Below are 20,087 nucleotides of genomic sequence, written 5' to 3'. Positions count from 1 at the left end.
CAATTCAATTTGAATAGCACCTTTTACAATAAACATTGTCTCAAAGCAGCTTTACAAAAGAAGAAAAACAGAAAGGGGAGGGGAAAAATAAAATAAAATAAAATAAAATAAAATAAAATAAATAAATAAATAAATAAATAAATAAATAAATAAATAAATAAATAAATAAATAAATAAATAAAATAAAATAACTAGAAATAAGAGTAAATCATTAAATTTAATAATGAAACTATTTTATCCCTAGAGAAAGATGAACAGAGACAAAGATGGACAGAGAGAATGAAGGACACAGACAGACAGAAACAAAGATGGACAGAACAAAATAGGAGAAAAAAGGACAAAGAAAGACAAAAAAAACAAAGAATAAAAGATATGAAAAACAGATATAAAGATGGACAGTCACAGACAGAGAGACAGATGGACTGACAGACAGACATGCAGACAGAGACAGACAGACAGAGACAGAGACTGACAGACAGAACTGTAATGTAAAAGATGTTAGCGTTGACAAACTGCTGTTTTATCAGAGGACGTGCGGTTACAGGAAAATAATCAATAATCACACTGCTTCATCACACCACCACTCAGTACTCTGCTCTCTCCTTAAACTCCTGTTTGTTTGTTTGTTTGTTTGTGAAATGGAAAATTGTGAGCGGGGAAAAATATTCCAACTTCATTTCCTACCGATCCAAATCTCCTGATCAACCTTTATAGTGTTTAAACAGTTTAAAATGACCCGCCTGAGGAAGTACAACATTACACACACACACACACACAGACACACACACACAGACACACACACAGACACACACACAGACACACACACACACAGACACACAGACACACACACACACAGACACACACACACACAGACACACACACACACAGACACACACACACACAGACACACACACACACAGACACACACAGACACAATGCCAGTCAGGAAGGGAATGGAGACTGTGAAGTGGTGGAAACTTGAGCGTGCAGTTAGGCAAAAGAGCTGAGAGCTGGAGCACTGGATCACGGCCTAATCCTCTAACACACAGCACGTAACACATGTACACAGAGAGAGAGAGAGAGAGAGAGAGAGAGAGAGAGAGAGACAGAGAGAGAGAGTGAGAGTCAGGGACAGAGAGGGAGACGGAGAGAGACGGAGAGAGAGAGAGAAGGGGGGGGGGACAGAGTGGGGGGGGATTGCTAGACAGATGGAGATAGAGAGTGTGTGATAGACAGATGGAAAGAGAGACAGAGACTAAGAAAGGAAAAAAAAGAGTAAATGAGAGAGAGAGAGAGAGAGAGAGAGAGAGAGAGAGAGAGAGAGAGAGAGAAAGAAAGAAAGAAAGAAAGAAAGAAAGAAAGAAAGAAAGAAAGAAAGAAAGAAAGAAAGAAAGAAAGACTAGGCAAGGGAAAGAAAATAAGAGGGAGAAAGGCAGAGGGAGAGAGAGAGAGAGAGAGAGAGAGAGAGAGAGAGAGAAAGAAAGAAAAGAAAGAAAGAAAGAAAGAAAGAAAGAAAGAAAGAAAGAAAGAAAGAAAGAAAGAAAGAAAGAAAGAAAGAAAGAAAGAAAGAAAGAAAGAAAGAAAGAAAAAGACTAGGCAAGGGAAAGAAAATAAGAGGGAGAAAGGGAGGGGGAGAGAGAGAGAGAGAGAGAGAGAGAGAGAGAGAGAGAGAGAGAGAGATGGAAAGAATTTATGAATTAATTGTGATTAAAGTCTCAGTGCATTAAGAAACTCAGCAGACTTCAGAGTGTAGCTGCAACAGGATTTTGTGGGACAGTGCACCAAAACGACCGGGAGCGAGTGGACAGGGGCAGATGGACAATTCAGAGAAAATAGCAGAATAAATAAATAAATATATAAAACCCCAAGAAATTTGCAAGTCATTAATTAATTATTTAAATAAATACCCTAGGTATTTGATGCCAGTCACAAGGGAAAAAACATTCATTAATTAATTAATTAGTTAGTTAATTAATTAATAATGAATTAATAAATAGTAATAAACAATAAAATAATAATTAAATATTTCTACAATTTTTTATTAGAAGAATCCGAGGGAAAAAACTCCTTGGCAATAAACACCATTAGCACTTTTTTATTATTATTATTATTATTATTATTATTATTAATATTATGCATAGCTTTTGCATTTCTAAATTTTAATCATTTTGCGATATTCAGAAAATTGAGTCTGAACAGACTTGGATGCAATAAATAAATAAATAAATAAATAAATAAATGATTCTTAAAATTCCCTAGTGATCCACAGATCCTGATTAAATCTGGAAGATGACTTTTCTGCATTTTTCTTTCCATCCTCAGTCTTTCCTGCTGGTGTAATCGAGGCACCATGTTCTCGCCACAACAGACAGACAAAAACCTTTTAGGAAGCGATCACGCAGGCTAGTCTGGGTGCGAGTGGCCATGTTAACAGCAAGGAGAATTTTCAGCACGTTCCACACGTCCAAAAGTTTCCAGAGCCAGAAATAGAAGGATGCGAGAAAACCTCACAGCTTGCAAGTCTGCGTCTCTCGCCGTCTCCCAAACACCGGGTTTGGGGCATTTATTCAAGTCTCAGGCTTGTCACGTATTCAGGAATCAACACCGAGTCAACAAATAAACACTGATCGATCTCTACATCTCTGAGTATGGAGACACACCCATGTTTCAGTGACATTATTATTGTGACAAAAAGTTTGTATTTCTGTGTTTCTTGTGTGTTTCATCCGCTTTTTCCTCTTTAGAAATCTCTAAAGATTTCCACTACACCCTAGAGACATATTTGGACTACTTTCCACAAAACTAAATGGTAATACACATGGTATAACAAAGGGCTGGACAATGCGATAATATTACATCGATATTTTGATGGATTTTTGTCATGATACAATTTTATGAAGTGTTTTTGGTTATCGTGATATCTTTTGAGCCATTCTTTTGTCGTTTTTTCTAGCTTAATGTTCATGCTAAAACCTGAAACTGCAAAAAAAATCAACAGAAAACATTCGATTATTCACGATGTTACTCGCGCTGAGTAGTATACGAGTATGCTTATCGACGAAATATCGCGAGACATCGCGAGATTTTCTTTGTTATTACTGAAAATCTGTGTCGCGATATCAATACAATATTTATTTTTTAAGAAAGATTAAACTATTAATGGAAGCCCAAATTTTATATTTTTTTAAATGTTTAAGTGCCTGGAATTTATATTTTGGTAATAATACGAAAAGCGGACATGCGATTATGTTGACAAACGTTGATAAAGGAATATATCAAACTGATTGTTTTTTATATAAAGCTAGCTAAATCAGCTAGACATCAGGATTTTCTCAAGCACTGAGTTTTCAAGTATTTGAACAAAAAAATATATTATAAGGTTGTGGAATTAAAACACATGTAGCTCAAAAATCTCCATGTTTTCAAGTCGTCTTGTTGACATGAAAGCCCAGCAAAGCCACGTCACATAGTTCCCGTTTTTGATTGGTTATGAGACTGTCAATCTTTGGTATTATCCCGCCTCTTTAACAATCCGCGCATAATCATTGGTTAAACCGGTTGTCAATCAAGACAGGGACCGCTATAAGGAATGGTCGAGTTAGTTGTTTTGAACTCAGAAAACGTCGTTTTTGTTCGTTTAGCAAGGTGTAAAAAGTCCTAAAAAACGCAAAATGCGTTAGGATAAAGTCTAATCTTTCGCGCGAGCCGGATGACAGTGTAACACGAGTCAAACAGGCGACCGTACGTACCGTTTAATCCCGGCTCTCCCGTGTTTCGTGTAGCAGCAGTGTCGGACATCGCGTCGCCTCTGAACGGGGAAAGCTTGTGTAAGAGACTGCCAAGCATGCACGCGCGTGCTCGCACGTGCACGCACGCGGCGTTCCTATTGGAGGATTTGCGTGTATGCTGATCATGGCGTAAATAGCACCCTAGCGTATAAACGTGTCTTCCTAAAAGATATATATATATATACATGATATTTAGTCCCTAATATTACTTCATAACCCGTAATTTATCAACTCACGACATTATACAGTCCAAATAGTTCGTGATTCGTGAGCTCACTGTTGCTAGGTAACTGTAAAGATATGGACGCCGAGCCTAAGCTTCTGAGCGTCTGAGGTAGCGCGAGGTCTTCATAATAAATAAATAAATAAATAAAACGTTGTAAAGACTGAATAACAATAGAAATGAGGAGAACCAATCAAACGTATCAAGTTTTACCTCCAGTGTCAATGGCAAATTGTTAAGAAAAGACTCTGTGAATAAAATTGCGGTTTGATTCCATATATGTCAAAAACAAAACAAAAATACAAATGAATCAATGAAACACATATTAAAGACACTCGTCAGTACGTGCTTGTACACTTATATTAACTAATTGCTGAGGCAAACAATAGCATGGACTAAAGCACTGTTATACACTGATCAGCCATAACATTATGACCGCTGCCAGGTGACGTGAATAAGACTGACGATTTCCTCATCATGGCCCCTGTTAGTGGGTGGAATATATTAGGCAGCAAGTCAACATTTTGATGTGTTAGAAGCAGGAAAAATTGGCAAGAGTAAGGTAAAGTAAAAGAGTAAGTGAAATTGTGATCGAGTTTGACCAAAAGGGCCAAATTGTGATGGCGGATAGACCACTGGATCAGAGCATCTCCTAAACTGCAGCTCTTGTGGAGGTGTTCCCGGTCTGCAGTGGTCAGTATCTATCAAAAGTGGTCCAAAGAAGGAACAGAGGTGACCCAGCGACAGGGTCACGGGCGGCCGAGGCTCATCGATGGACGTGGGGAACGATTAGAAGGCTGGCCCATGTGATCCGATCCAACAGACAAGCTACTGTAGCTCAATTTGAAGAAGTTAATGCTGGTTCTGATAGAAAGGTGTCAGAATACACAGTGCATGATGGGTCAGGGCTGTTTGGGCAGCACCAACACCAGTATTAGGCAGGTGGTCATAATGTGAACTAATCTGTGGTAAATAGAATGTTTACCTAAGATCCTCTGGTAAATTACTAAGAAATGATTCAGTATTAGCATCAACACAACTTCTTCTATATGCAAACTGTTCGATTTGAAGCTAAAGCTCATCTTTGGAAGTGAACAAAAAGTACAGGATTGGGTCATTCATCTCATAAAATCACGGTGAACACAATCTGTGCTTGTACGCCATGCAGGATGAATCTCATAACTGATTCTTGACCACATCTTCCTTAGTGTCCTGCTAAACCTGTAGGCGTGAGAGCACAAAACTGCAGATTTAGAGAGTACAGTTATAAGAGACGACAAGACTGCAACACAAAGGTTTCAATAAGATCATTCTGAGCTCCAGCACAACACACAGGTTAGTGGAAGTACAGACTGCACCACGGATGTCCGATTTTATCCACAAAGAGCTGGCATGGGTGCAGGACTTCATTCCAACTGAGCAGAAGCCACACCTGAGACAGCCAAGGGCCAAGAGCCTTGGTTAGCTATTGAAAGCCAAGATCAGGTGTAGCTCCTGCTTAATTGGAATGAAAACCCCGGCCATCTTGTGGATAAGACTGGACATCCCTTTGGCTACACGTTTGTGTTGGGAGTTTTTCTGCTGAAGAAATGTTTCAAGCCTAATTCTCCAGGTCTATGAAGAACACAGAAGTGGAAAAAGGATTTTTATATATATGAATTTTATTGATAGACCTAAAACACTCAGTCACAAGTTCATCTATTCATCCATCCATGTTCTATACCCGCTTTATTCCTAATTAGGGTCACGGGGATCTGCTGGAGCCTATCCCAGCACCCATTGGGCCAAAGGCAGTGGTATACCCTGGACAGGTCACCAGTCCATCACAGGGCCACACATAGACAAACAACCACACACACACACACACTCACTCCTATGGGCAATTTAGAATTACCAATCAACCTAATGTACATGTTTTTGGACTATGGGAGGAAACCAGAGGCATGCAGGCACAGGGAGAACATGCAAACTCCACATAGAAAGGCCCCTGCCTGTTCGAACCCAGGACCTTCTTGCTGTGAGGCAACAGTGCTAACCACTAAGCCACCGTGCTGCACAAAAGTTCATCTAATTAACCTCAATTAAACAAAACAAGTCATCTTTTACATCCTACGTAACACTCTTTCCCCTTCTGTTAATCATTTATAGTTTTTCTCCTTCCTGTCAGGCTCATTTTTATTGGTTAGGTCTACTTTATATATGAAAGGGGTCAAGAATATGTAAGGTGAGGTCAGTATACTTCAGAATTCAGTTCAAGTCTCAGGAGATTTAAAAAGAAATAAGAGACATGACTCTCGAAAGTAATGTTTGTTCAGTTTATAAATACCATTTTTTTTTCTCCCTCCATCATCATAATCTCTATAATCTTTCTCAGCTTGCAACGAGAGACAGACAGAGAGGCGGGAACAGAAAAAAAAAAATTACAACAAGAGTTCATCAGTCTGTTGGATCATGTGGAGGACAGACGGTGGCGAACAAAATCACACACACGACTACAATACTGCCACGGGCTCGTCGTTGGTGCCGAGACCGGCCTTTCTTTTGGTGTTCTTTATGTGTGTGAGTAGGCATGAGTATGTGCGCATGTTTTAGGGATTTTGGAGAATGAATGGCTGAATGAGTACAGTATTGAGGAGAATTTATTGAGCAAAAAAAATAAAATAAATTCTTTAAACAGAATTAAAACAACTTGGCAATTTCACTGAGAAGATAAAAAAGAAAAAAACTTTAATGGCACAAAAAGAGCTGAGGTGTAAAGAACACAGGAGTCGGGAGTTCAAATTAGGAATGTGCTGATAGGAAATATTTTTTTTTATTATTTTATTACAATACAGAATCATATTGCGGAGGCAGCTGGAATCCTCAGAGCGCGCGCACACAATTATGGGATCGTGTGTGAAATGTACAACGTTGATAACGACGATGACGACGTATGCGAATATTGCCTTGTATTGCGGATCTGATCATCAGCACATTCTCAGTTTGAAGGGTTCGACGAATACAAAAAAAAAAAAAAAAAAAAATGAAACAAGGCTGACATTTCAGAACCTGTGGCCAACATGGCCGTGTAACCAGGCCTGACGGGTAAGAGGAGAGGATTGTGGGTACTCAGAGTGGACGGCGTGTGTCACGGCTGACTCGGTACAGAGTGACGGCGCCGGTTCGGCCCGCCCCGTCCTCATGGTGGTGGTGATGATACAGATGATGACAGTAGTGGTGATGGTTGTCACAAAAACTATTTTCTCTAGTTCTTCTTTAACTTTTTTTTTCCTCCACACACACACACACTCACTCACGCACGCACGCACACACACACGCACGCACGCAGACAGAGGTGTGTGAGGTTGGTCTCTCCTAGTTGCCCTTCTCCTGGAAGATGTAGAGGTTGTTGGTGGTTGCCACGGCGATGATGTTGGCGTTCGGGTGCCAGGCCGTGTGCAGGATCTTCTTGTTGAAGTCCAGGCTGTCCACGCTGATTTCATCCTTCTTCCTCTTCCCGCCCGCACACACGCGCCGCGGCTTGAGCACCTGCCGCGGCTTGCAGCTCTCGCGGCACGCCTCGAGGGTGACATCTCGCCGCTGCGTGCGCTCCAGCATGCGGAAGAAGTTGTTGTATGAGCCCGTCATCACCACGCTAAAGACAAAGAGAGAGAGAGAGAGAGAGTGCTTTCACACTGATTTGCTGTTTCTGAATCAGAATACATTGATTCTTTGATTCATTTTTTTTTTTGTTAATGTGAGTCGATTCAGAGTTGAATCATCTTCTCACAAGCAAATAAAGATAATTTGATTCCTTTTTGCTCAAGTGAGTCAATCCAGAGTCAGTCATCATCCAAATTGATTCATTTGATTACTTTTTGTGCAAGTGAGTCGATTCAAAGTTGAATCATCTTCACACAAGCAACTAAAAAAAAATTGATTCCTTTCATTATTCTTGTGCAAGTGAGTCAATTTGGAGTCGAATCATCTTCTCACAAGCAAACAGAGATACATTGATTCCTTTGATTATTTTTTTGCTCAAGTGAGTCAATTTGGAGTCGAATCATCTTCTCACAAGCAAACAGAGATACATTGATTCTTTTGATTATTTTTTGTGTGAGTGAGTCGATTCAGAATCAAATCATCTTCTCACAAATGAATTGAAACAAATTGATTCCGTTGATAGAGAGAAATGTAGAGAGAATTACTGCTGCAAACAAAAGTGTGTGTGTGAATGTTTCTCTTTCTTTTCGTGTGCGTGCCTGGTGTAACAGGTGTAACAAACATTCCCCTCAGGTGTGCATTTTAACCTCTCTCTCTCTCTCTCTCTCTCACCAGCTGTGTCCTGATCACTAGTTGTGTGTATACTTTGCCAGCTGTGTGTATGTGCAACATTCCAGCTGTGTATGTAGTCATCACTAGTTGTGTGTAAAAGCAGCTTGTGTGTGTGTTAACGCTGCCAGCTGTGTCTATGTATTTAGTGAGCATCAGCTGTATGCATGTGTGTGTGCGTGTGTGTGTGTGTGTAAACATCACCAGCTGTGTCTATGTATTTAGTAAGCATCAGCTGCATGCATGTGTGTGTGTGTGTGTGAGAGAGAGAAAATCTAACAAGCATTCCAACTAAGAGTGAAGTGTCTGAATATCAGAGGATTACAGCGTCTCTCTGCATCACACCACCTCATCACTGATCGGTTTCCTTTAACACACGACTTCCTTACTTATTACATCAACTGCGTGAGACAAAAATGTGACTGACCAAAGCAACTGCCAGCGATATCCTAACCCAATGACATTCTAACCCAGAGCCAGCTCTAAACTTGCAGCCAGTGATAAGAGCGGCTTGCTTGATAAGACGACCCCACCCTTACAACCTCAACGGCAAAAAAGGGAAACTTTCCCCATTTCCTCTAAACGTGAAACATGGAGACAAGAAAAATCCACAGCAGGGTGCACACTACTCTCTCTCTCCTCTTGACCTCTGACCGTTAGAAAGCTCTGACAGTGCAAACTGATTATCATAATATCCATTATAAATCCAGCTGCATTACCATCATAGCTGCTGATTACAGAAATATAACTGTATCTGGAGGAAACACTGTAATTAGATAAGTATATAAGAAATTAACTGGGCAAACTGGTCACTGGATGCTAAGCAGGACCCTCAGTGAAACTAGCCGACCCGACCCGACCCCACCCCCTCCTCACCTGTCGTTCCCGCTCCAGCAGCACTCGAACTTGTCGAAGATGCAGTCGTTTTCATAGAGCGAGCACAACTTACTCCTGAGGTATTCGTGAACCTGTGGAGACAAGAGAAGGTTGTCAAGTCAGCATGGTTTAGTGCATTCTTCATACAAAGTGTATTTAATAAGATACTTATAGATATAACTGTATTATAATATCATGCACCGTCAGGCTTTGTACTGTACAACACATCCAAACGTCTCCCTCTAGTGTTCACATGCTGTTACTACACATTTTTCCAAGATCAAAGACAAGCGATAAATTGTTTTTGTCAACTAAAAAAATGTGTATTTTTATTTATTTATTTATCAGGGTGAAAAAGTTTTAGTTCCCCCAACCCATCCAAATCCCTCAGTAGAATGCAGATCAAATAATTTTTTTTTACTTAGAAAAATGTATTTATTTATTTATTCATTCATTCAGTCAAAAGACATCACGTAAACCAGGATACTTACGTTACCAAAACACTTAAAAGGCACAACCTGATGAGGTAACCGTTCCAAAAAAACAAACCCTATTGTGTCCTATTAGATGCAACACTGCCTGCATGATCTGGGTGGGTGGGACATACTCTCTCCTGTCAATCACACTAACACCAGCCAGTCGTGTGATTGTGAGCTCATGTATGATCTGTCCTGATGTCTATGTTCTCCCCTGGCTTTCTCCCAATTCCTATAGCCTCACCTGATAGGTCTCCACTGGCCGGTTCTCCATGTTCAGGTCCCAGATCTTGATGGACAGGTAATCTCGGGTCATCATGTAGCGGCCGCTGTGGCTGAACTTCACGTCCGAGATGGAAGAGATGATTTCTGAGAAGAAAGAGCGGTTGCTGGGGTCTTCTGGCTCCTCGAAGACTGAAAAGACAAACAAAGATTTTTAATGAGAAACGTTCAAGCTACATCACGTTAAATCCATCAAAGATGGATGATCAAAGATAGATTTCTCTGCGAGACGTCTGCGGCGCGGCGGTGAGGCTCACGTTTGGAGTGTTTGTCGCAGAGGGCGGAGGCTCGCATGTCACACATGCGGATGGTGCCTTTGCTGCTGCTGTAGACGAAGGTGTTGCACTGGTGCGGGTGGAACTCAGCCGCTGTGATCACCTCTGTCAGCTCCTCCATGTTGGCCGGCTTGATGTCCACGATGTCTGAGAGCGAGTTAAGGAGCAGGTGCGGCTCCCGGAGACGGACACACACTCCGACACACACTCCGACACACACTCCGACACACACTGACCTCTTAAAATCTGAACTAATATAAGACTCCTCCTTTAGACCAAATAAAATAGTCTTAATAAATAAATAAATAACAGTAATAAAGTTGAAGACAGAGGATTTAGGCAGAATGATTGTGTCATTAAACCTAAATTTAATAAAGTAAAGAATTAAACCATTATATACGTAACCAATAATAAAATAGAAGAAAACATATTTTATTTGAAATGTATTGTATTAAATGTGTAGTAACTGTGCTGAAAGGAGCAGCGTTCACTTCAGTTCTTGTGCTTCAGGCTCGGACCCGAACCTTAACACACGCCCCTCTGACCTGAGCAGGATACTGAAGCTGCGGTCAGTGATCTCCAGGTGCCACAGGTTGATGCGGAGGTCGTCAGCGGACAGGTACGTCTCGTTGTCGCTGTTTACAGAGATGGAGTTGATGTGGTAAGTGTGAGCGTTGGCGAACACACGCCGAGGGCTCGCCTCCACCATCAGGTCCATGGGCTTGAACACGGGCACCTGAGACAACACAGAGCAGACGGGTAAGAAAGAGCTCTGTCTATGTGTGTGTGTGTGTGTGTGTGTGTGTGTGTGTGTGTACGCACCCGTAGAGACGTAATGTTGGTCGAATCTCTGCAGCGGCCATCCTCCTCTTTCAGATTGTAGCCCTCTGGTCTCTTATCACGTTCACTTATCTTCCACAACTTTATAGTTTTATCTTTTGAGTAAATAAAAACAAAACAACAAGAAAAAAAAACACAGGAATGAGGAGGAGGAGCTGGATCCATGAGCCTTAAAAGTAGTCAGAACTTTACAGTCGGATATTATTTTCTCTGTAATAAACACAAAGGCATATTTTGCCGGCTTGTCAATCAAATAAACCCCGCCCCTAATTCATGGTGAGGTAACAGCAAGCATGTAAAAACACAGAGAAAGGGAGAGAGGGAGAGAGAGAGGGAGAGGGAAAGAGAGAGAGATATTTCACACTGATTTGCTCTTTCTGAATCAGAATGAAATTGATTCATGAGTCGATTCAGAGTCAAATAAGCTCACAAACAAATCGAGACAAACTGAATCCTTTGATTATAGCAAGTTGATTTGAATCATCATCTCACAAGCAAACAGATATAAATTGATTCCTTTAATTTGTTTGCGCAAGTGAGTTGATTAGAGTCTAACCATCTTTTCACAAATGAATCGAGACAAATTGAATCCTGTGATTATTTTTTGTGCAAGTGAGTCGATTCAGAGTCGAATCATCTCGCCAGCGAATCGAGACCATGACGAACAGTCTTCGAGTGTGATTCCCGTGTTCTCACACTGAGGAAGAGAACCAAATGTGAGGATGTTATCTAGCTCATGTTTTATTCACGTCAGTGCTAAGCATCTTCGTTAAACTCTCTTTATAAACACTAGCTTCAATTATTCACGCTAATGACAAAACTCTATAGTGTCGTTCAGACTTGACTGACAGAGATGTTACTTTTATTCACTTGGGTGAGAGATAATCGATCCCATACACATCCTCTCCTGCAGGTACACAACACTGGCAAAAGTTTTGGGACACCCCTCCAAATCATCGAATTCAGGTGTTGTTTTTCAGGGTTTCTGCTTGACCTCTTAGTTCCAGTGAAAGGAACTCTTAATGCTTCAGCTTCATACCAAGACATTTTGGACAATTTCATGCTCTTTGTGGGAACAGTTTGGGGATGACCCCTTCCTGTTCCAACATGACTGCACACCAGTGACCAAAGCAACGTCCATAAAGACATGGATGAGTGAGTTTGGTGTGGAGGAACTTGACTGGCCTGCACAGAGTCCTGACCTCAACCCCATAGAACACCTTTGGGATGAATTAGAGAATTCATCCCAAAGATGTTCTATGGGGTTGAGGGTGGTAAAGGTACCTCCACACCAAACTCACTCATCCAACATGATCTGGAGAGGTGTGCCAAAACTTTTGGTAATATAGTGTATATAGCGTGTGCTCTCTTCCGTAACGCAGTGAGCTTCTCGGCTTCTAACTGTAACTGTGGACTCTCCCTCGCCTCGCCTCGGACACACTCACCGTTCGTGGACAGCAGAAACTGTGCGGCGTTTTTCTGTGGCAGCCAGCGGATCTTGTTGATCTTCTCCTCAATCTCCAGACTCTTCAGGTAGTCGAACTCGGGCTCGTGGCTCTGGAAGGTGCTGTAAACGTTGTAGTCGCTGCGGCACTGCGCCTTGTTCTGGATCATTCAAAATAAACCAATCAAAAAAGGTAAAAGGAGAGAGAAAACGAGGCTGTGGTGCGATTTAAGGGCGTGGTCTAATCGCCTAGGCAACTGTCGATCACTGCAGATTTACATGCTGATTGGATCATGTGTGGTGTTTGTTTTGAGGCATATTTGTGAGAGAATGGAGTGGAGTGATGCATGATGGGAAACGTGCAGGGGTACCTCAGTGTTTTGCTGGAAGATGACAACACGTCCGCCTTTGTCTCCCGTGGCTAACAGCTCCCCTGAGTGGTTAAACTCCACGGTAGAGATGATATCAGCTGTCAGACACACACACACACACACACACAGAGGAAATCAGTCAAACCAACACCATGAAGTTCCACGAAGACGTGACCTCGCTGTCAGGAGCCCAAAGCGTGCATAAACACAGCACACACTGTCACACACTCCATCCCAGCAGGTGTGTTTATGTATGTTCCGTATGTTATGTAAAGTGTGTTCGATGTGTTGGACATTTCTGCGAGAGGTGCCTCAGTGTGCTGCGGTATGGAACGAGGCTGACGAACGCTACAGCAGCGGGAAACCGAGCAGTTATCGTGAAATGAGAAATGAATATCAGCACACGGCCGACACACTCCCACGCTGCTCTAAAATAGGTGTGTGGTGTGTGTGTATGTGTGTTGTGAGTGAGGGAAGGAAGGAGGCAGAGAGTCCCTGAGTCTCGCTCGCTCGCTGGAGTCTGACTCATGATTTAACCCTCGGCTGTTTGCTGAAGCACAACAATACGAGAGAGAGAGAGAGAGAGAGAGAGAGAGGCTTTTGTGTGAGCTCAGGCTTCCTGAGGCCTCTCTGCAAGTGTGTGAGAGAGAGAGAAAGAGAGAGAGAAAGAAGCAGGCATTTGTGTGAGCTCAGGCTCCCTGAGGTCTCTCTGCAAGTAAGTGTGTGTGTGAGAGAGAGAGAGAGAGAGAGAGAGAGTGTGTGTGTGTGTGAGTGAGAGAGAGAGTAAGAGAGCGTGTGTGTGTGTGTGTGTATATGTGAGACAGAAAGAGAGAGAGTAAGAGAGTGTGTGTGTGTGTGTATGTGAGACAGAGAAAGATAGAGACAGAGAGAGTAAGAGAGAGAGAGAGAGAGAGAGAGAGAGAGTGTGTGTGTGTGTGTGTGTGTGTGTATGTATGTATATGTGAGACAGAAAGAGAGAGAGAGTAAGAGAGAGTGTGTGTGTGTGTGTGTGTGTGTGTGTGTGTGTGTGTGTGTGAGAGAAAAAAAGAAAAAACAGTGCGTGTGTGAGAGACAGAGAGAGGGGGAGAGAGAGAGAGAGTGTGAGTGTGTGTGTGTGTGTGTGAGAATGTGTGTGTGTGTGTTCTTATGGTACAGAAGGACATCCACCTTTGTAAAGCAGAATAATAGCCATGGGACAAACCATTGTGGTGTAGAGACGGGGGGAGTTTAAGCCACAGGAGTAAGAAATTGGAGGGAAAAATAAAAAAGTGAGCAAGCTTCTGTTGAGTCTGAAGAGGCTTAATAAAGGAATAAACCACCACCACCACCTCCACCATCATCATCATGTTTTACAGGAAACCTGTGACGGCTCATACGCTGCAAACCATAAACCCAGAAGTAACCGTGTGTGTATATCTCGCTCTACTGTCTATCTCCAGACACGCTGCACACACACACACTGAGGAATCCTGGGAGATTTAGAGAGCTTGTGTACGAAGGCCACGGATCCCTCAGACAAGCCGGAGCATGTGCACTGATCTTTACACTGTTAGGGAAAGTTGTGCAAGATGGAGGACGTCACAAACAGCTGATTTCACCCAGTCTAACGCTGCACTTGGGGGGGGGGGGAAACGGGAATGTCTGCTAAAACTCGGAATCCTTCCGCTCCCAAAGTTACGGAGTCGGAGACGAAATGAACGCAAGCTCCGAGGCGGAGAAGGAAAACGGAACAGAAGAGATGTTTGCAAAAGCAGTTAGCTTTAACAAAGAAATCCCCGACAATTTCAATGATCTGGTGATTTTAAACAGAAACAAAAACTCAAAACACGGCTTAAAAACCAGAATGTGTTATTTCTTGCTCTCCCTTTTCACCTTGTGATGATGTCAAGTCACAAAAACTAAAGTTAATAAATACAAAAAATAAATACAAAATAAATAAAAATATAACAATTAATAAAAATAAATAAACAAAATAATCAAATAATAAAATAAACAAAATTAAAAAATAAAATAAAAAATGTAATAAAAATAAAAAATTATATAAAAAGTAATAAAATAATAATAATAAAAAATGTAATAAAAATAAAAATAATAAAATAATAATTTAAAAAATTAATAAAAATAAAAACGCTGACTTTCTGAGAGCCGTTCACTCTCTCACTCTCTCTGTTCCTACTGGGAAGTCGGAAATCTCCCAGTTCCCACTTGCTCTAGAATGACTAAGTTCGTTATGATTCAATTTCGCTGCTATGCTTGAACTAGTTTTAAACAAACAAACAAACAAATAAATAAATACATAACTTGAGCCTTGCAGCAGGCATTCTGTAAAAGAGTGACGTATGGAGCTGTGCAATCGAACTACGATTTAAAACAAATTCTTCTATCTAAAGACATGCAACTCTAAGCCCCACCCACAAACGAGTCCAGAGTGCATCCCGGATGCACGTGTGAAAATTTGGTGCCTCAGTAAAAGCACTAATTCTGAGTAAACGCATAAAACTGACATTTTTTAAACAGATTTATTTTAGCCCTTTATATTTTAACGTTAATAAATTTCCGCATCATCGAAGCTTTTCCTTACATATGTAAACATCCTGTGTGCTAAATATCACAATAATAATAGAAATAGAAAAATATTGTGATATCTATAAAAAAAAAAATAAAAAAAAGTTGCCACTTTAAGGAAACGAGTGTCATTAAGGAAACCATGGGGCGAAGCTCAATGAGCTCATTTGCATATGACATCAGTATGCAAAACAGATTGTCTGAGATGCAAATACATTCATTCAAAAGTTTTATCAGAATACTATATGAGCTACAAGACGCATCAAATGAAGTGGTTTGAGGGACTGGATTTAAATTGGACGCTGTGAGAAGGAAATCGAGGTGGAGTGGGCGGGGCTTTGGGTTCTTTAGAGCCTCGTTCGAACCCGAGATTGACCGCTTGCGTCTCCTGGACGCTCATCAGAGGAAAGGGAAGTAGATAAAAAACAAACAATACTTTAGGTGTAAGAGGACAAAAGTGTGCATCCAACCAGGAATGGGGGTGATGACTCAAAAGTTTGTGATCCCCTTAGGAGTGTCCGAGTCTTTAATGGCCGCTCAGTGTCTCTCAGGGGAAGTAGAAAAATGGATGGAATCGTGAAAATCTTGAGAAATTATGGAAGACTCGGATATAGATCCGATACTGCGAGAAGCAAATCAGAGTGAAGTGGGCAGGGCTTTGGGTTCTTTAGAGCCTCGTTCGAACCCGAGACTGACCGCTTGCACCTCCTTTTTCAGTCTTTACTCTGAGTGCTCGTTTCAGGCTTCCTGTTGGCTGTGCACATGACCTTTTATGGAGTTTTGTGGGCGTCGCCACATGCAAATGAGCCGTATGAAGAGAACCTCTGTTTCCGCATTTCATTTTGTTTTCTTTTAACTGTACTGGACTGACGCAAACATTTACACTCAGATTTGCTGAACATCTTTGTGAGTTGACGACACATGAAGGTTTTTAAATAAACAAACAAACAAACAAACAAAACACACACTTACCTTCAGCTACGTCATCATCGATCGCTCCTTTGACCTGTGAGAAGCACCACTGCATGTCGTTGCCCCCGCCTCCGGCACCTGCAGCCAGAAGACATCCGGATTAAACTCCGCCCACAATCACGAGCCGACCAATCGTATTCGCAGTGAACAGATAGAACCCCAGGGAGAGATGGAGCGTTTCTGTCCAACACCCCGACTCCATGCCGGTATACAAGTGGCGTCCACTTTATTAGGAACACCTTCACATTTGTGTATCTGAGCGACAGAGAACTGAACAAACGTCCGACTGAAAATTTAAAGCAGGCAACAAAAGAGGCGGTGAAAAAGCAGGATGTACGATCACGCTATAAAAAGCCGTCTGGGAGGGGAAGTGACGCAGACGAAGTGGATTTCATTTCATCTTTAGAAGTCCGGTGCATGAAGCCGGTTTAGTAGAGAAATAAAAAGCGTGTAATTTAAAGAGGCGAAACAGGCTGGGCGAGTCCATCAGACCAAACAGAGAATTATGCAATAAACCGGTTCGCTGTGACGATTAAGCATCAATCCGAAAGCGATTTCTAATTGCATGTAAACAGAAAGTCATGAGGATTATTTCTTCACCATGCTGCAACTGACAAGTTCATCTTCCAGATGTTATGCTTATGTTTTTAAATAATGATGCTGAGGAGACATTTAAGACTTGAAATATCTGAGGATCGTGTAGCATAAGCTTTCGAACCCAATTCATTTTAATAAGGATGTGTTTTTGTCTTTAGTGCCTTTACACATATATAATGAAAATTAAATTACATTTTTTTGGTAAACTTTCAGAAACAACTTTCATGCATCACGACTTTAGTACAAACCTAAACAAGTGTTTTATTTTTAATTAAAGCTTTTAATTTAATCTACAGTTACTGTGGAGCCTGAAAGTATTCAGTAGGCAACTACATAATTATTATATTAATAATATACATATATACATACATAATATATATATATATATATATATATATATATATATATATATATATATGTATGTATATATATATGTATGTGTGTATATATATATATATATATATATATATATATATATATATATATATATATATATATGTATGTGTGTGTGTGTGTGTGTGTGTGTGTGTGTGTGTGTGTGTATATATATATATATATATATATATATATCTGAAATGCATGAAGAAAACATTATATAATCACTAGACAAATTGTAATCAAAACGAATCCCGGGGTCAGTACCGATTCCTATACTCTATACGGCTCAGTGCAAAAGTTTGTGCACCCTTTAATACAAAATGAAGCCACACTTTGAACAGAACTCGAACAACAGGATATATAAATAAAAAATATTTTTTTAAAAATACAGAAATATTCTTTGGACTTATTTAGAAGCTATTTGAGCTGATTCAACTGTAATAATATATTTCTTTATTAATTTATTTAACTTTTTTTTTTCTTCAGGTCTCACTCCAGGACACATGACAAACTTTTGCACCCATCTCTACAATCGAGCATTCCGAGAGCAGGATTTCTCCCTGGATGATTATAGTGATGCTAATTTTTCATGCATTCGTTGCTCCAGTCTTGAATTTCCTAAACGAACGATGGAATTTTAGAAATAAGTGACCTTGAACCTGAGAATGCCTAAATATGAGTTATCAGCGAGCACAAAAATCCTGAGAGCTTGAACACTGTCTCTGTGCACAAAAAGATCACAAAAACAAGAGAACATCAGATATTTATCTCTAAAAGGTTTATGGGATGAAAATTATTTCTGCAGCCAAAAACATATCTATCTATCTATCTATATACATACATACATACATACATATATATATATATATATATATATATATATATATATATATTATATACACACATATATACATATACATAACGTGTGTGTGTTTGTGTGTGTGTGTGTATATATATATATATATATATATATATATATATATATATATATATATGTCTCCAATTTTCACAGCACATGACTCTGCAAATGCCTATTAAAGTATATGAGTTAGATTACATACCTGCCCTACAACTACAAGCTGGCTAATTTAGTAATAATAATTTAAACGCACCCAGATACACGAATTTAATAAATAAATCGACTGCTTTACTGGCAGTAAGTTGAGCTAGCAAAGCCGCGCTATTCAACCCCACCTATATTCCGAAACAACCCGCCTCCTGCGATATGATTGGCTAACACGTTCCATTCACGAACGCGCCCTCAATAACAACCAGCCAATCATAGCTCAGAAGGCGGTATGGAAGCAACCAATCAAATCAGCTTGTCTGATAATATCGGAAAACAGGTAGGAGTTAAAAAACACACACACGCTAGCAAAACCAAATATTGCCCCCCACACACACTTGCTTATTCAATATGCAAAGGAGACCAAATAAGCGGAGTAGAATGATTAGAATAAGATATACAATGAAACATTAAAAAAAAAAAAAAAAAGTTTGGGCGGAGTTGATGGCGAACCGGGAGGGAAAAGCAAGGATGCTAGCATGCTAAGCTCCCAGGCACGAGCCCTGTTTCCGTTCCTGAATCATTCACATGTGATGATACGGAACAGTCGCTGCAATACCGAGAGGCGAACAACGCTGTCAGGTTTTAAACACGCCGCAACAATTCGGGAATCTATGCACTAACGAGCTATCCTGACGCTCATGCAGGCTAGCAGTTAGCTTAGCAAAGTTACCTGCCATGGCGAGAGAGAGCGAGAGATAGAGAGGGAGGAAATCTCAGCGGCGGTTCCTGATAACTTTTCCCCGATTTGTTATTGCAAAACGAAATTTAAAAAAAAAATCTTTGCGTGTTAATAAATCGAGGATGTTTTTTTTTTTCCTGTCCGCTTTATAATTTTCTCTCCACCTCTCGAGTCCCTCTGAAGCAGTCCAACACACTCCTCCTTCAGCCCTTTTTCCTCCCACACTCCACTATCCACATTCAAAATGGCGCAACCCCGCCCTGCCGTGACGTCATCCGCTCGGCAGCATCTTTCGGGGAACGTGCCCTGCGGTGACGTCATTCGTGTGCGTCGGTGTGTGTGTGTGTTTTATTGACAGCGAATATCTATCTCGTATTTTAAATTGTATATATATATATATATAAATATATATATATAAATGCATTTAAAAAATACAGTATAGGCAAGAGTACTAACTATGTTTTCAAACAATAGCAGGGGTGACATTAGAATATAAAAATAAAAACAAATGATTTGAACAGATAATACATATCTGAAATTTTTACAGTCTATTTCAAAATAAATACTTTTCATTACTCATTAGAATAACAAATCAAATATCACTATAATAATTCTTTATACATCTTCAGGTTATAAGCAAAATAACCCTTGACTAGATTCAGGGCAATTTTTTCAAAAAAAACACAAATTTATCATCGATATTAATTTGAACTCTGCGTTCAATGAAATAGAATATTTTTTCTCTATTATTTTAGGTCCATTTTTTCCTTCCAGTGAGTCCATTTTCCAAATGAAACATTAGATGTAGAGACAGCAAGGACATTGTCTACTTGAAGTATCTGTGCATATCACTTTAGAAAGCTTTTTATAGAATAAAAAGAGTTTATGTGATCACAGTTAGGTGCTTTCAGGGAAACAAAAGGTCGAGGGTAATTCAGAAG

The 20,087-nt window shown here is 40.4% G+C and overlaps 2 protein-coding genes across 2 annotated transcripts in view; both read right to left on the bottom strand.

The window, feature by feature from the left end:
• bnip3lb (BCL2 interacting protein 3 like b) overlaps positions 1-3,886 on the bottom strand; it is a 15,232-nt gene extending 11,346 nt beyond the window's left edge. Inside the window, exon 1 of the mRNA XM_058412286.1 lies at positions 3,750-3,886. Within this exon, the coding sequence (XP_058268269.1) occupies positions 3,750-3,846 (97 nt within the window). The 5' untranslated portion in view covers positions 3,847-3,886. The remainder of the gene's footprint in view (positions 1-3,749) is intronic.
• A 2,426-nt stretch (positions 3,887-6,312) lies between these two features.
• On the bottom strand, positions 6,313-19,389 carry ppp2r2ab (protein phosphatase 2, regulatory subunit B, alpha b). Its single transcript, XM_058412536.1, has 10 exons — positions 19,138-19,389; positions 16,424-16,501; positions 12,887-12,984; positions 12,517-12,676; positions 11,054-11,166; positions 10,790-10,967; positions 10,214-10,378; positions 9,919-10,088; positions 9,199-9,290; positions 6,313-7,645 (listed from the first exon to the last, which is right to left on the bottom strand). Exons 1-10 carry the CDS (start codon positions 19,142-19,144, stop codon positions 7,366-7,368), a joined length of 1,341 nt encoding a protein of 446 aa, XP_058268519.1. The 5' UTR covers positions 19,145-19,389; the 3' UTR covers positions 6,313-7,365.
• Positions 19,390-20,087: the final 698 nt, after the last annotated feature.

This window comes from Hemibagrus wyckioides, linkage group LG16, assembly GCF_019097595.1.
Source record: "Hemibagrus wyckioides isolate EC202008001 linkage group LG16, SWU_Hwy_1.0, whole genome shotgun sequence".
NCBI lineage: Eukaryota > Metazoa > Chordata > Actinopteri > Siluriformes > Bagridae > Hemibagrus > Hemibagrus wyckioides.
The sequence above is the reverse complement of the archived record's forward strand: the minus strand, read 5'-3'. Positions and strand labels throughout refer to the sequence as shown.